This window comes from Pleurodeles waltl, chromosome 1_2 (assembly GCF_031143425.1).
Source record: "Pleurodeles waltl isolate 20211129_DDA chromosome 1_2, aPleWal1.hap1.20221129, whole genome shotgun sequence".
Classification (NCBI taxonomy): Eukaryota; Metazoa; Chordata; class Amphibia; order Caudata; family Salamandridae; genus Pleurodeles; species Pleurodeles waltl.
Window position 1 is genome coordinate 713,906,657 of NC_090437.1, and position 17,736 is coordinate 713,924,392.

The following is a 17,736-nucleotide window of genomic DNA, read 5'->3' on the forward strand; positions in this document are numbered from 1 at the left end:
TTTAGCACGGGGGGCTCCCTAGATTGGTCTTAATGGCACCCTGATTTTTTTGCCCCTCAAATGTACACTTGCCACCTCCTAAACCATCCACATTTATCCACTGCTCGTAATCCTCGCTGCGTCTCAGTGCTCTAATCTCAGTCTGTCATTGGTGGTGCCTCTGTAGATTCTAGTACTTTGGGTGATTAAGCCTCCCTCAGCTAATAACCAATTTTATTACAAGACCGGAGGCTCATATTATGCAGTCTTTTCTTGCTTTAATAACAACAGCAGCCAAGCAAGAACTACAGTTCCCAGAAACAAAGAACCACAAATGACATCATAGTGCAGTAACCAATGGGATATCACAATGCACTACTAATATCTTAACTGCGAGCAACAAGTCCTCTTTTCTTGCTGCTGGCAGTCAAGATAAGTACCTGCATTATTTATTCGATAAGTTATTAGCCTTTTTAACCGTTACGATAAGGTTTAAGCTTGTTGACTTCATGCGATGTTATTCTGAATGCACGCGCGTCTTTTTCCTTCTTTCACAGCGCGTCTCTCAACGGCCGTTTTCGGCCGTTGAGGACGCGCGCTCGCGCGTTTCACATTTCCACAGATTCTTCACATTCTCCTGCCGCCATACCTCGTCGGTAGTCGCTCGGTTTTGGGGCTGCATTTGAGCACAATTGGCTCGGTTTCTCCCGTTTTTTCTTCTTCGTCGAAGCTACCCACTTCAGTTCAGCCTGCTTCGTTTCTACTGGAACGCCTCCTTTTACTCGTACCGCCCCTTCAGCCTCTCCTCCCTTGTTTTTCTTCAGAGGTTAACCCCTGTGTGCCCAGTGCTTTAGTTATTTGCTTATTTTCACTTTTTTGACTAGCGCTTTTACATTATGGCTGGGGAGGAGGATTCCCAAGTGTTTCAGGAGAGTTTGAAGTCCTTCATAAGGGACTCTGTTCAACAAGCAGTTTCTGTTTCCATGTCTGAGGTTACAAAAAATTTTGAAGCCTCGGTTTCAAAGATGATGTCTTCTTCCAAGTTGCCTCTTAATAAGAGCAGGAAACGTGCGGCCACTCTCCCAATGTCGTCTAAAGGCGTTTCCTCTGGTCCTTCCACCCGAGAGGTCTATAAATCGGGTCCCCCTCCTTCCCCTTTGTATGTTTCACAGTTACGAGACACGGATGACGATGATAATGTTTCCAGCCATGATGGCGATATGGACGGATCAGGAGATCCATTTACTTATGGGCCTCTGGAGAAAAGGCGTAGAATTTCTCCTTCTGACGGTGGTGACGTTCACCCAGTGTCTCATGATTTGGTAGACCAGGCTGGTGAGCCCTTATTTGATCCCTCCTTCATGGTCCATCCAAATTCAAAGGAGTGGTATCCATCAGAACATGTGGCGGATTATGTTTCCTTCTTTTTGCGTCATCCTCTGGATAAAACCGCTCGTAATAAACTTAAGTCAGAATGTCCTCGTCCCTCTCTTCCGGATAATATTACAGCAACTCCGGTAATTGATCCTAACATGCTGATGTTTTTCTCAAAATTCGGCAAGGATCCCAAGAAGGGCGTGGATAGAGCCTGGTCAGGTTGCCAGGACAAGCTTCTTGATTTGGTGGGCCCTCTCACCAGAATTTTTGATTTGGCGGAAGAAGCAAAAATGGATAATAACCCCATTGATCCGGAGGTCCTTTCAAACTGGGCGCAACGCGCTATTTGCATGCTGGGGAACGCTAGCACTCAGCTTTCTATTGAAAGGAGGAAGAGTCTACTTTTAAAGATCGATCCCAAATTAACTTCTCTGGCCTCTAAAGATGAGGGTCCTTTGGCCAAAGGCCTGTTATTTGGAGACTCTTTTATTAAAGATTTGGGCAAATATGTGTCCACCTTTGCCTCACTGGATAAGGCCCAGCTCTCGATGAAGAAAATTTTCTCGTCTCGGGTTTTTGCCAGGGCCGGCAAAGGCAGGAGTCGCTTTGCCGGCCGTTCCATCAGGAATCAATATTCCAACAGAGACTCATTCAACCAGCAATCACAGCTTGAATCCTACTCAGGATACAAACCGAAATTCTATCCCCGTCGCTCAAGAGGCTACCGTTCCAGAGGTTACTCCAACAGGGGAGACCAAACCTCCGGTAAGTATTTCCGCTTTTGGCCTTCCTCCTGTAGGAGGCAGATTAGCTCTGTGTCTCGACTCATGGCGTTCTCTCACCTCAGATCCGTGGGTGATTCAATCTGTTCAAGGGTACCTGTTGGAATTCTATCAGATGCCAGTTCAAGGTCACGTCCCTATACCCCTAGTCTTTTCCCAAGAGCAAAACGAGCTTCTGCGCGTCGAAATCCAATCTCTCCTGGCCAAGTGCGCAATAGAGCCTGTTCAATTCGATTCTTCGGGCTTCCTCAGCACCATCTTTCTAGTTCAGAAGAAAAATCACAAATTTCGACTAGTGTTGAATCTCAAGGCTTTCAACAACTTCATAATCTATCGTCACTTCAAGATGGAGACTATTCTCCATCTCAGGGACATTCTGCTTCATCGAGATTGGCTAGTCAGACTGGATCTGCAGGACGCCTATCTCACAGTCCCTATCCATCATTCGCACAGGAAGTTTCTTCAATTCCAATGGCAGGACTCTTTCTACCACTTTCGAGTTCTTCCCTTCGGCCTTTCTTCCGCTCCATGGTGTTTCACCAAGATTCTCAAACCCGTCGCAGCCTTTCTCCGGTCTCACGGGGTGCGTTTAATTCTTTATTTGGACGACTTCCTTTTGATGGCACAGGACAAGAATCTACTTCTAGATCATCTTCAACTGTGTCTAAATCTGCTTCGCGGTCTAGGTTTTCTCATCAACGTGCAAAAGTCGGTTTTAATTCCGACTCAAACACTGGAGTTTCTCGGTTTTCAAATAGATACTACTCTATCGGTGTTGCAGCTCCCGCAACACAAGGTATCATTGATCAAGAAGGAGATTCGTCACTCCCTCTCCCTTCCGCATATCTCTCTCAGAAATCTGGCACGCCTAGTAGGTCTGTTAGCTTCTTCCATTCAGGCAATCTTCCCAGGTCCTTTACATTATCGAGCCCTACAACGGCTCAAGATACGTCATCTTCACAAAGGTCTCGCTTATTCGGATCCCTTGGTCTTAGATGCCGAATCCAAAGAAGAGCTTCAGTGGTGGCTAACGCATCTAGATGCCTGGAACGGCAGAACTATCTTCTCTGCCGCCCCAGACCTTGTATTAGAATCCGATGCAAGTCGGACGGGTTGGGGCGCGAGATGTGGTCAGTTCTCGACTGGGGGCGCATGGTCTCTGAAGGAGTCCTTCTTGCACATCAACAGTTTAGAGATGCTTGCAGGTTCCTTTGCCATCCGCACTTTTGCAAAAAACAGGGTAAGTTGCACCATCCTTCTCAGGATGGACAATTTGTCCGCGGTCAGATACATCAATCACCTAGGAGGTACCAGGTCCAAGATACTCTCCTCTCTAGCAAAACATCTTTGGGAATATTGTCTGCCTCGTCGAATTTCAGTCAAGGCGGTGTTCTTGCCAGGCAGATTCAATACAGTAGCGGACTGGTATTCCAGACACCTTCACGATTCCAGCGATTGGCAATTGCACCCTTCAATGTTCAGTCATCTTTCTTCTATCTTTGGAGAAATGTCCATAGATCTGTTTGCTTCTCGCCTCAATTCTCACCTTCCTTTCTATTTCAGTTGGAGGCCAGATCCGCAAGCCCTGGCTACAGATGCCTTTCTTCAGATTTGGCCGTCTTCCCTTCTATATGCATTTCCCCCTTTCCTTCTCATTCCCAGGGTCCTCGCTCAAGTGCGCAGGCAACGGTCTATTCTGGTGATTGTAACTCCTTTCTGGCAAACCCAACCGTGGTATCCGACTCTATTAGAGTTGGCGATCGCTCCGCCTATTTGGCTGCCTCAATTCCCCGATCTCCTCTTGAACCCCCAGGGCCAACAACATCAATTGATCCTCGACGGGTCCCTGTTCCTCATAGCTTGGAAGGTTTCGGGTCGTCCTGGAGAGCCTCAGGAATTTCGGAGGACGCTGTTAAATTTATCCAGCAGGCCAGAGCCCCTGGAACTTCCAAGGCCTACAAGTCAGCTTGGTCCCTTTGGCACAGCTGGTGTCTGGACAGGGATTCAGATCCCTTTTCAGCGAGTGTAGTACTAATTATAAATTTTTTGGCTTCCTTGGCCTCTCAAGGTAAGGCTTATCGCACTATTAATTTGTATAGATCTGCCATTTCTGCGGAGCATCAAAGAATTGATGGTAGGCCAGTTGGAGAGCATCCCCTTGTCTGCCAGTTGTTAAAGGGAGTAAGATATGTTAATACACCGTCTCTTAAATATAATGTTATGTGGGATGTTACTCTGGTGTTGCGTTTTCTTACCTCGTGGCCTGATAATGAGTTATTATCTCTCAAACAGCTTTCGGCCAAGTTAACCATGCTTTTATGTTTGGTCTCTATCAAGCGGGTCTCAGACGTTAGAGCATTAGAGGTTACTTCCTTTTTCTTTTCTCCCCTAGGTGTTTCGTTTCAGATCAAAAGACGTACGAAAACCAATTTGTCTAGTATTAATTATCCATTTTTTCCTTCTCAACCCAAGATATGTGTTGGAAATTGTTTAAAAACTTATGTAACCCGTACTGCAGATTTGAGATCGTCCTCTTCGTCCCAACTACTTATTTCCTTTCAGAAACCTCACCTTCCTGTGTCTTCCCCTACCCTGGCTCGCTGGGTTAAATGGGTTATGTCCCTTGCTGGCATCGATATTAGTGCCTTTGGTGCCCATTCGGCCAGAGGGGCTATGGCCTCTCGCGCCTTTTGGGCAGGTTCCTCTTTACAGGATATTCTCAAGTCTGCAGACTGGTCGAATGAAAATACGTTTAGAACTTTTTATTGTAAGCCGATTTCTCATGTCTCAGATTCTGTGATTGCAATGCTTTGAACATGCATAATATGAGCCTCCGGTCTTGTAATAAAATTGAGATTTTCCTAGCCTTGGTGTCTGAAAGGCTAGATTTTATTAAAGACACGGAGGCGAGTATTATCCCACCACGATTTAACCCGCCCTGTTTCTCTCTTCCAGTGCCAACTCCCTCTTCCAGTGTTGGCTCAACTTGATGCACACCAACGTCTCTTACAGAGCTTGGACTTGTTCGGCATCGACTATTCCTTCCAGTCGGCCTTCGGTCTCCGTCATCTTCAAGATTGCTGCATGGACTTTATGACTTTGGTTTTTATGTTCTACGTAATTGTTTTGGTTACTTCTCCTCTGTAGTTCGCGTCAAGAAAAGAGGACTTGTTGCTCGCAGTTAAGATATTAGTAGTGCATTGTGATATCCCATTGGTTACTGCACTATGATGTCATTTGTGGTTCTTTGTTTCTGGGAACTGTAGTTCTTGCTTGGCTGCTGTTGTTATTAAAGCAAGAAAAGACTGCATAATACTCGCCTCCGTGTCTTTAATAAAATCTAGCCTTTCAGACACCAAGGCTAGGAAAATCTCAATTCTACATGAGTTATTGGCAGTAAGAGTAAAGGGAAGGAAATATATGAATGTAACCTCGTCATATCTCACTACGACTATATTATTCACACATTATTTATGTTTTTGTTTGGTGTATTTAGGGAGTGATGCTGCAATATTCCTGTTTGCTATCTGGAGAAATTACTGAAAAGGGCACACATGCCAAGTGCAAACATACAACTTGCTACTCACCCATTTAGAGGAGGCCTTGCTGTGGTGGCGAGCATAGTGTGTGACTAGGTTAGAGATGGGTTGGAAAGGCCACCTGCATAGAAATGGGCAGTGGCGGGTGAACACATGCTGTGTGTTTCTGTGTCACTGTGTCGCAAATACCCAGAGAAGATGTGCATCAGCGCAGTCTGGACCCATTCACCCCTTCTCTAATCTGGGCCCAGCATGTGGATGAATTAACTTGGTGCATCTGTAGGAGCATCAAGGTGACCAAAGTGAGCTGCTGAAAACAATCAAATTAAGTCCTTGGATTACGGAAGTTTGTCAGAATGAATTACTTTTTAGAATAACAGCTTCCAGCAAATTGTTTAACAGACTGTTAGACGGTATCCTCTAATTAATAAAGCTATGGGTCTTATCAAATATTGGTATTCCTTGAACCTGCATCCAAATATCTGAAGAACACGAAACCGTGAAACACAATTTACATCATCTTCAGTGGCTACATTCGTTTTGAGTGATTAAAATACTGATTGTTAAAATTGTGAGTCTTGCCTGCAATGTTCCTCGCTTGGTTTTATTAATTGTTCCCCATTACTCCTCCGTGTGCTGTTGACCCTTAAATTAAAAGTGTTGACAAACATTTGCAAAAGATGTTTCCAAAGTCATGGATTATGTTTCTTTTCGGCCCAGATTATAGCTGCAAGTGTTTCCACATCCCTTTTACTTGTCATAATGTTTCAGTCCTTGACTAAAGGTTTAAATCAGGTAATTTCAAAAGCCTACGCATGTGTTTTATGCCAACTGACTATTTTTTCCCCTTAGTTCCTCAGTTGGTGCACAGAGGGAAGTTGGATTTCCTGGTTTTTGACTATCTGTCTGAAATTACAATGTCTTTACTAACGGCTGCAAAATCCAAATCTCCGGTAAGAAAAATGTAACCATGCATGAAGGGTCTGGGGAATGTAAAATGTCCACATTTATGTTCTGTGTATGAGGTGGGGTGGGCCCAGTCCTTATGCCACCCACTTGTTTTAATGTATTTGTTTACGTTGTGATCTTGTTTTGATGTACTTGTTTACATTGTGATCTTGGCTGGCATTCTAATGCTCTTTGTGCTATGAAGGAGGTGCGTTAGCTCATAACAATTTGAACACATGTAAGATCCGTGCTATGGGGCCTTCTAGAAAACGTGTAAACTTACCACAATCAGTATTAAAGGGTTTAGCTTAGGGAAGGAGCATTTTAAAGTTAAACCATTTTGGGTGTCTAACTAGGAGATTGTCAGTCAGGCTTCCTAACGGGCTCAGTAGGCCCATGGGAAGCTGACCGCCCTGGTTTCAGCAGACCTCTTTGTGTAAGGATCTTGTCACGGAACTGGACTTGCTTGAGATCAGCCTCACTCGCTGCAGTGACTCCCAAGCCTGGCACTGACTGGTGGGTACATTTTAATGTACCGTTATTAATTATCATTTTATACTAGGAATTTCTCTGCACTCCCTCTTATTGCAGATAAGGGGATTGGGGCAGAAAGAAGGTAAAGTAATGTAGCCCGTTTAGTCATGGGGAAAAGACCCAGATGGAAGCTCATGCCTCTAGCTACAGTCAGCGAATTCTCCACAAATATTGTTTATAAAAGTAGAAGAAAAGCTTTGCAAATATATGTATTATTGTTTCACTTCGAAAATGGTGATAAAACTACTAATAAAACATACGACTTTTGTTATCTTAATTGACATTCTTGTTTTCCATTGCATTTTGCCAGGTTTAATATCTGTGGTTGGTCGTCCTCTCTCTCTGTCCGACACCCACTCTGGACATCCTCATCTGACCTGTGCCCCCCTAATTTACTTTCTACATTCGTCATCTGACCTGTGGTTTCGTCACTAAATTATTTGTTTCTCAGCCCTATTGAAAGTGTCCCACTCTTTGGACCCATTTTAACCCTTCAAACAATCAGATTTTCTTACTACACATTACTTGGAGTAAAGTCACTTGGAGTGACATCGCTCTCCCTGCGACCATCCTACGCACTTCCAACGAGTGGTCACATTTATTGGTTTCAGTGGAACACTCCTTCAAAGACCACTGACTGCTACCTCTCCGGATGCCCTGTAGGTTCATAGATGTGAGGGACGTGTCCTTTCAGCTAGTTTGTATAACATCAACCGCTGCCTGCCCTCATCCACACACGAGCGGAGGTGTGGCCTTGCGTCTGAGAACTGAGTTTAAGTTCTGACTTTGACACTTGAGCAAATATTGTGTGATTCTAGCCGAATCACTTTGTCATGAAATTGACACTGTGTGTTAGGTAAACAAAAAGTGTGCGGGCTGTGTGATATAAATTGTAAACCATCATTGTATCCTTCCATTCACTCACCAACATAGGTCAATGTAACCATTTTGCAGCCTGTGATATCCTATACCGCCTTGTTACTGCGTACATCATTTCTGTAAGAGGTGCTCCATTCACAAATAAATCCAAAAGGAACACTTTGCCATCGTCCTTTCTTCCCAAGCTGTCTGTATGCCACGTACCACGTACCATTATGAGCTGCGGCCCCTCAGCAACCCTCTGTTGATACCGCTTCTGAATTCCTCTATTGCACTCTCCTACTCTTTGTGCCCCTTTACCCAAGCTGTGACTTCATTCATTTGGTTCCCCCATCCTTGCAAGCGCTGTAATCTGTGTTGTAGCCACACTGGGTCTCTCCCCCACACGCCCCCCTCAGCCTGTAGAGCCATACTGAGATTCCTCTTTTGCTTGAACCTTCCATTGAAATGCACTGGACTGGAGGAATTGTAAATAGGCAATTATTTGGCTGAAAATGAGCACCCTGAACTGTTGGACCTCCCAATGAGGGTGGTTGTAGGATGTCTGCAATTTGTGACCTCTTACATTTTCCGCGTTATCTTTCAGTTTCTTTTAAAGTGCAACCAGCGAGGCACTGAAAAAATGCATTTAAAACAAGCATTGGCAAAGCCAATAGGTTTTGCTTTTGTCTTTTTATTCTATGTAACTGCCTGACAAATATTTGAAAAATATTATAATAATGTTTGCTTTATTAAACTAAAAACAAACACTGTCATAACATGTTTGTAATATTTGTAAGCCAATTACATAGAAAAAAAGACAATTGAAACATATTGGCATGCTGCAAAGATGGAAGAAGACTGCAGAACACAGAGGAAGACAGAAGTCGTCAGAACACAGAGGAAGACGCCAGAAGAGAGGAGACGGAAGAAGAGAAAAGATGGAAGAAGAGAGGAGACTGGAGAAGGCGGTAGAAGAGAGAAAACTGAAGAAGAGAGAAGAAAGAAGACAGAAGTCATGAGAAAATTGCAGACGCGTGAAGACAGGAAATGGCATGTGGTAAAGAAGACAGCAAAGACAGAAGACGTATGCAGAAAGAGAAAAGATGACGGATGTCAACTATAAAAGTACACAGAGAAGAAGGCATTGAAGGAAGAGGTCCAGGATGCAGGAAGAAAAAAGAACAATGCAACAAAGAAAGAAGACAGAGAAGACGGCAGCGAAAAGGAAGATGTCAGCCAAGAAAGAAGACGTCACGCAAGAAGAAAAAGGAAGTACCTTCAGCGTCGCAGCCAGTGGGAAGGACACTGGCCACTGTCCAATAGGAAGTGACCAGAAGGAGCACTGGGTCCACAGGCAACTCAACGGCAAGATCGGCGAAGAAGACACAGACAGAAGGTGATGTGAAGACGAGGTGCTGGCCAGTCCGTAGCAGGTAAATCAGAGCTTTGCTGGAGTAAGCCAATGGTAAGTTCAGGTAAGTAAGGGTCTGGTTCCAAGCCCCTTTTAAGTGTTTTTTTACCAACAACAGATTTTGCAAGCATGCAGGCGAAATGTAACAAGGGCCATAATTTTTAAAGACAGTTGCGTTCATGACTGGAATAAGCAAGAATGTATTTTCTGATATGCTTTATGGCAAAGCCTATCTTATGTGCAGCAGTGACAGTTTAATAAACCTGGGGCAGAAGCAACTTATGAAGGGAAGGCTGGGCTCGGCCAGGTCTTGGAGCAGTGTGGGCATGTTCACGTGTAGCACTGCTACAGTTTTTTGCTGGCCTCTATTCTTGTGTGTCCTGGGATAGTTGATGGTGGTTGCAATATTTCACTCCGCCAGTGCTCCATTTTCCATTCTGAAGCACCTACCTTACGTATTTTGGTGATCTTCGCTTCCAAATACCCCTTTGCCCCATGCTGCAAACTGTCAATATTAAATGCTATTTAAAAACTGAGGTGAGCTGTACAACTTGTTTGAAAAAGTTGTTGAAGGCAAGGTGTATTTATTTTCACCTCTAATCGCAATATTTTGTTCATAAATATAATCCTCTGAAGTAGCTTCTATTTTTGTTCATTCAGAACTGTTGCTCCCGGTTTGGGGCCCTAGCCAGACCAATGGGTTAACACAAATCCTCAGCCCCTGTGATATCAGAGGATGCCATCTCCTCCTATGGCTCGTTACACGGATGTCCCTCCCCGGGACTACAGATCCTGAAGCAGATCTGAGCCCCACTCTAATTTAATGCCACATGACATTGGAAACCACACTTTCATTAAATGTGAAACCCAACTACAGACCCCGCGCTCCAAAAATACATTAAAGCAGGATGTTGATCATTGAAAACAGGTCAGAATCCGTGTGGCTTTAAAATTGAGTGCAACATCTTAGTAGTTATTAGCTGTCTTCCAGAGTATTTGTTACTACTATTTTAAATGCATACAGTAGGCTTTTGTGGAGCAGGCTTCTCCAACAAAATGCTTTTGGCTGTTTGATGCACCATTCCAAGTCCTAGAATGTACTTGCATTACAATGCCTGAGGAACGATTTTACATGTAAGTACCACCGTCAATAATCCTAGGAGAGGATGTGGCATAATGACCTGAGTTGCTGACTTCGCAGTGGGGGAACCAGGTTCAAGACTCGTGTCAGCTCAACATCCTGTGAATTTGGGCAAAAATCACTTAGGGGATCATTAGCCGCTGTAGCAGTCGACCGCTGCCATTACGACCGTAACAGTAGCATCACGGTCGGACCACCAGCACCGCCAGATAACGAGCGATCCTAATCCTGAAGTTTAAAAAGGAATATACAGAAGCTGAGGAAAGATCTAATTCTTTGTACCCGAAGTGTAGATGGGATATACTGTTTGTTTATGAAAGCACCTCAACCGTGTGCTTATTATGGTATAGTCTCAAACTAGTTTATAATGTTTTTTTTTTTTAACCAGCATTACGTTTTAATGCTTGTGACACTCAAAATGGAATGAAAAATTTCTTTAGGAAAATAACGTTTCAAAGTAAATTTGTTTCATACAGACACGTACAGTTGTATCAAGTTGATGTGTCTCGTTTCCATCTACATTTAATACTATGAAATCTCCCATAACACTTGAGCAAGTGAGACCAGATGTAGCAGTAAGTGCCTGTTACTCACCACAGGAGTGCAAGTCTGTCCTTGGACACTTTGAGCCTCATCAACCCCTAAATTCCAAGGTGATGTTCATTAAAATTAATGTCACACACATACTCCATGGTATGACTGAACAAACTTGTGTCTCCGGACTGAGCAAAGCACCTCCCATATAGCAGATATGCAACGTGTTGCATTTGGGGGTGTTTGTGCAGGGGGCATAAACAGTTATTTGCACTCACTATGTGAGATAAGGATTTTTCATACCAACCAGTGAGCTTTTTTGTGATCATAGCCCTGTTATGGGTTAACTGGTAAATCACGTTTTTTTAATGACATGTGGTACTTTCACAGAGATGATTAGTTTTATTATTGTAATCAACACTGTTCCCACAAGTGCTTCAAACTTTATCCGCATCCTTTATGAGGGTGTGTGTCTTAAGGATATTTAAGGATAGATGTTCACCTCTTGAGGGGGTCCTGTGTTTATATGCTCTCCTGTTCAACTTATCTTTGTTAATATCCTAGCGACCAACCTATGGCATAGGGCAGTACTATTGCCTGCTCTAAGTGAATGTGTGAAGGATGATTGACTTCTTACAATTCGGGGCATTTATTTATGGCTATGAATGGCATGACGTGCCTACATTGATGTACCTCGTTTGACATTGTACGTTGAAACAAGTGAGACTAGTAACAGATAAATCATGCATGACTTAATACCTAAATCTGCTGTTGTCTGCACTTTAGTATTATTGGATCGTTTGGTGCATGTTGTGTTTTTTTAAACCTGAATAAACTTGTAGTTTTACGTGTCATCTCACATGCAATGCCATGCCAGCTAGAAACTGTCTGAAATGACTACTTTTTTTTTTTACATTAACATTCAATTTCATTTGTAAATATTGGAACCAAAACCCTTCAAGGCAGGTCAATATAAAGATTTTATTTTGGGTGACTCCTACAGTAATGTACAGTTCCCTTTCATCTGTGTTCCTTTCTAACAACATTGTGACTTTACCTTTCACATTTCTAATAATTATGCACTTTTATACATGCTGTCTTTAATTTCCGTTTTTATTCCGGGGGATATGACCTCTCTCTCTATGCCCATTATCTTTTGAACAAAAGGTCAACGCAAACAGCCTTTTTCTAAAATCACCCTGTATTTTCTTCCCACGGAAAACATTTTTTAACATCACGCTACTTATATGTTCGTATTTTAACCATACTATAACACAGTAACAGTAGCAAAGAGTAGCAATTAGTGGTGAGGTACCAAGAAGTCTATGAGGCAGAGAAGAGCAGGGTTGGTTTATTGCTTTTTATTTTCCTTACTTTTGGGACGGCCAGCATCAATCAGGATTTGTTTCTGGTGTTTCTTCCTCCTCCAGTGAACACCTTTTTTTATTTTCCTTTAGGGGTGAAGCATGCTGTCGTAACTTGGACTGTGGCAGCCAGGGGAAATCAGTGGAGGTCTCTGCACATGGAGGGGTGTTATGGTCTGATTTGTTTGCCCCTTGGCATAATGTTGGGCTGACTGCGGGACTTCACTAAGTGAAGCTAGATATGTTTTAATAAACCTGAGAAAAAAAAATTACCCCCATCTAGACCAGTACTTGTATGGTACTCTACAAATCTTTAGGTGGGGTGGATGATTTAAGTTGCCCTAGAAGGTGGAGGGCAGTTCTAGCCACTTTAGAGATGTTTGGGTTCTGGTGATATTATGATCTGTTGTGGCACGGAGTATGTCAAGTGATGTAACATGATCCTTGTATTGAATAATGCTGAGAAATCTAGTATTACCAGCATACAGGCATCTCTGCCTTCTAGAAAGTGTAATATATCCACAAGGACTTGGATGGTGATGGTCTGTATGCTTCAAGTCAGGTTAAGCCTGGATTGAATTTCGTTTAAGATGGGGGTTAGACGTTGTTTGGGGACAGATTTTTCCAACGATGGTAATTTGGAAATTTGTCTTAGATTATGGAGTTTGTTGGCATCTGCATTTGAAAGATGAAGGAAATATTCTGTTAAGTGAGAAGTAAAACATGGGAAGACATGTCTTACTACTTCCTGTGGCTCTCTGTGTACATGGAGTACTCTCACTCTCTGTCTCTTGCTTCCCCAACTTCCCGCCTACACATTCTGTCACTCTTTTCACACCCTCCTTGTAAGAAATTGAGACTCTAGTTGGCAGAGGTATGCACCCTGTCGAAGTGAGGACCACAATATTAGTCAGGGGAAGTCAGTTATACACCATAAATTAACTTGTGCTCACCCTCTGGTAGCTTGCCACAGAGCAGGCAAGCTTAACTTTAGAGGCAATGTGTAAAGTATTTGTACAACACTTAAAACAGTAACACAGTGATAGCACCACAGAAAGACTCAGCACCAAAATAGAAAAACAGATTATAGTTTTATGAGTAAAACAAGACCAAAATGACAAAAATCCAATAAGTAAAAGTTGAGAGATTCATTTTTAAATATTAAATGTAATTGTAGTGCTTAGAAGCATAAAATGCCATCTGGCTATCTGGTCGTGCTTGACCAGGGTTAAACCCAAAGTTCAGGCCGACGGCAATGGAGCAGGGGCTGGCTACAGGGGCCAACCTTGTCCTTCTGAAATAGTTCCTATCTACGTAGTCAGTATAGTTGTCTATTCTTGAGTAGTGGTGCACCGTCGAATTCCCTTTGCGGAAGTAATGCGTCATTGTTGAGCCGCTTCACCATGTAATGCAAAGGTAAGGCGTCAAGTCTGAAGGGGATGCGCTGGCTCCGAGCTGTGCAGTTAGTGCTGTGGAGTCGTTGTCCTCTGCAGCAGAGGCTGCGCATCAGTGCCGAGGGACAATGCTCTGGTTCCGACCATGGCAGTGATGCTTCGATGTTGAGAGTTGCAGCACAAAAGAACCCACTTCCAAGGGCCCAGGGCTTGATCGGCGCCACTTGGCAGGGCAGGACTTGCGTGGCAGAGTCAAGGTGCTGCAGGAGATATGTAGGCAGTCCCTGAGACTGTAGATCAGGAGGCAGCCCAGCAAACCCTTGGTTTCACTTTGGTTCTGGGTATAGTGTGGGTCCAGTCCTTCTCACTCCCAGGCAAGTAGGGCAGCAGGCAGCACGACCGGTACAGCAAAGTGGAGGTCCAGCCAAGTCCAGCAGAGTTCCAGCAGAGGGGTAATTCCTTCAGTAGTGCAGCAGTCCTCCTTCTTCGCAGAATGTCCTCATGTCCAGAAGTGTACTGATTAGGTAGGGTAAGAAGTACAGTTTTCAAAAACCCAGTGGTGCCTTTGAAGTGAAAGTGACTTCAGAGAGGGGCTTTGAAGTGCCCACAAGACCTTTCCTTCCTGTCTCCAGACACACTACAGGGGGTATACAGTGGTTTGTGTGGGGACAGGCGCAGTCCTGTTCAGATGCAAGTTTCAACTCCTCCCTTCCATGTTGCCCAGGGTGGCCCATCGGCCTGGTGATAGCGCATTAGATGTGAACCTCAGCTCCATTTGTTTGTGACTGTCTAGTGGGAATGCACAAAGCCCAGCTGCTGTGTAACCCAGACAGTATTGGAGGCAGGCAGTAGGCAAACGAGGCTTAAGAGCAGAAAAAGGGCAGTGTAGTGGTACTACCAAGTACTAGAAATAAAGATGATCTTGAAGATTAGGGTAGAGATGTCTAAGTCTCCTTTATTAGTACATCTCAGGAAAAGAAACTCCATCCACACCTGGCAGATGGAGGTATCAATTTACAACCTCTCAAAAGCAAACCATTATGTACAGAGTTCATGCCACACCTTCTTAAACGACAAGTTTTTACCATCAGAACTCTCCCAACACTTCCCTGATGCCAGTAAATCTCTGATTTCCAACAATTCACTATCTTTGCTTAATTCTTGTATCCACTCATTTTCAGAAATACAGCCATCCGTTACACTACACACTTTAACATCTTCATCAATCCACCAAGAACCATCATCCTCACTCACATCCAAATTCTCCGTCCTCATTCTGGACAAGCAATCAGCAGTCCTGTTCTCACACCCAGGAACGTACTTAATAGCAAAATGAAAATCTTGTAAACTAACAATCCACTTACAAATACAAGATGAAACGTTGTCCAAACCTTTTTTTTCAAAAAGTTCTCATAACGGTTTGTGATCAGTCTGAACTTCAAACTGTACCCCCCAAAGAAACTGCTTAATCTTCTTAATAGCCCAATATATAGCCAAAGCCTTCTCAATTGTGGAATACTTAAGTTCTGTGCAAAACGTAAAGCAAAAGCAATAACATTATCGTTGCCATCATTCATTTGTTTAAGAACACAACCTAAACCTTTATCCGAGGCATAAGTAATGACACAGCAGGGCATACCTGAATGAAAACTACTAAGATACTGCCTAGAAGATAAGGCCTGTTTGAGATCCACAAATTCATTTTGACATTCCTCAGTCCAAACAAATTCCACTCCTTTCCTGAGCAAATTTCTAATAGAGCTGGATCTTCTAGCAAAATTGGGAACAAACCTGGCATAATATTCAGCCATTCCGAGAAAAACTTGAATATCTTCTTTTCTCTCTGGAGTGGATAAATTCATTATGGTTTTGACTAAATCCTCCTTAGGTTTGACACCATTACAAGATATGACATGACCAAGATACGTAATATCCGGCCTGAAAAATTTGCACTTCTCACCCTTCAGCGTGATACCTTTTAGACTAAAAAAAATTCGGAACAGCTCTGACTTTCTATTTATGCTGCTCAAGCGTGTCCGTGAAGATAAGAACATCATCCTGGAAAAACCTGACACCTACCATGTCAACCAGAATCTCATTCATAAGCCTTTGAAAGACAGATGCTGCTGAGCAAAGCCCAAAAGGCATTCTATTGAATTTGTAAACCCCAAAAGGTGTGATGAAAGAAGTCAATAATTTAGATTGTTCACACAACTGCACTTGATGATACGCAGAACTCAGATCTAAAGTAGTAAAGTATCTAGCACTGCCTAAAGAACAGACCATTTCCGCGGTATTGGGTAAAGAAATCTATCAACAACCACTTTTTTGTTACAGTTGCGCAAGTGCACACACAACCTGATGTCTCCAGTTTTTTTCAAAGCAACAACTATGGGGGCAATCTATTGAGCTGCCTCCACTTCTTCAATTATCCCTCGTGACTTCAAGTTCTGAATTTCAGCTTTCACCTTGTCTCTCAAACTGAAAGGAATACTCCTGGCCTTACAAGCAATTGGTTGCGCACTATCTTTCAAAACAATACGATGTTCGTAAGCCTACACCCCACTTTGGTATTAAAGACATCAGGAAACTCACACATTAATTCTTTACCAAATTTGCAAACATTCTGTACCTGAACTTGTGGCACAGAATTAGGATTCAAGATAATCCCCAATAACTTTTGGTGAGGCCAACTTAAAATAGTATCCCCCACAACCGGAACATAAATTCTCCCAAATATTTTGTTACCTTTAAACACAATAGAAGCATCAAAATATCCCTTTAATTCAATAGGTTTACTGCCATATCTGTAAGGTGTGACATCTGGATCTTCAAGAGACACTTTCCCTTGAAAATATTTAGCAAAATCCATCTCCGATACTAGAGATAACTTTGCACCTGAGTCCATCATCATAGCAATATGGACACCATTCACTTCCACTAAGTCTGAGGGATATTCACAATGGATGTTCGAAACACAATTAACATCATTAACAACTTGTAGAACAAAGTTACGTTCATCATCATCACATTCAACCTCATTCACTTTCAGTTTCTGCTAACCCAAAGACTTACAGCATTTGGCAAAATGTTCTTTCTTCCCACACTTGTTGCAAGTAACATTTAGAGTAAGACATTGTTACTATTAGCTAAATGTGAAGCAGACCCACATCTAAAACATGATAACTTTGACTTTTTGTCAACATGTGTCTTGTCTTTGGCTTTAACATTCAACGACTGATCAGAAGATGATATACCTTTAGATTTTTTCAGATTCTCAATGCATGACTCAGAATGTTCAATCTGCTTTGCAATCACCAAAACTTCATCCAAAGTAGGATCATTCTTTGACCAAAGCGCCTCCCTAATCTTATCACTCTTACATTCAAGCATGAACTGATCACGAATACGCTCATCAAGACTTCCACCAAAATTGCACTGTGCAGCTAATTTACGTAAAGTCGTCACAAAATCTTCAATTTGTTTCACCGTCATTTTGCCTACATTTACCAAAATAGTACCTTTGAAGAATAATAGAAATCTTAGGCAGAAAATGTCTGTCTAACTTGAGCAAAATTATTTCAAACTCATTCGAAGAGGAATCGCCCTCAGCACCATATGGAAAGTTTATTACAGGTAAAGTTTCCAAAATTTCTTGTCCTTCTGCTCCAAGACAATGTTCAAGAAGAGAAGCTTTCCTCTCTGCAGACAAATTGCTGCCACAGACTCAGATGTAAGTTAGAAAAAGTTCTTCCATTTATGCCATGGAATGGGGGAGGATGCCCAGGAACGGATAGAAAAACTGGAGGTGGCGTGATATTCTGCATGACTCCTGAGAATGAGTGAACACTGTAGCTAACTGTTACAACAAC

The 17,736-nt window shown here is 42.9% G+C and overlaps 1 protein-coding gene across 1 annotated transcript in view; it reads left to right on the plus strand.

The window, feature by feature from the left end:
- LOC138303648 (uncharacterized) overlaps nucleotides 1-17,736 on the plus strand; it is a 670,623-nt gene that overhangs the window by 13,109 nt on the left and 639,778 nt on the right. Inside the window, exon 2 of the mRNA XM_069242952.1 lies at nucleotides 6,530-6,630. Within this exon, the coding sequence (XP_069099053.1) occupies nucleotides 6,530-6,630 (101 nt within the window). The remainder of the gene's footprint in view (nucleotides 1-6,529; nucleotides 6,631-17,736) is intronic.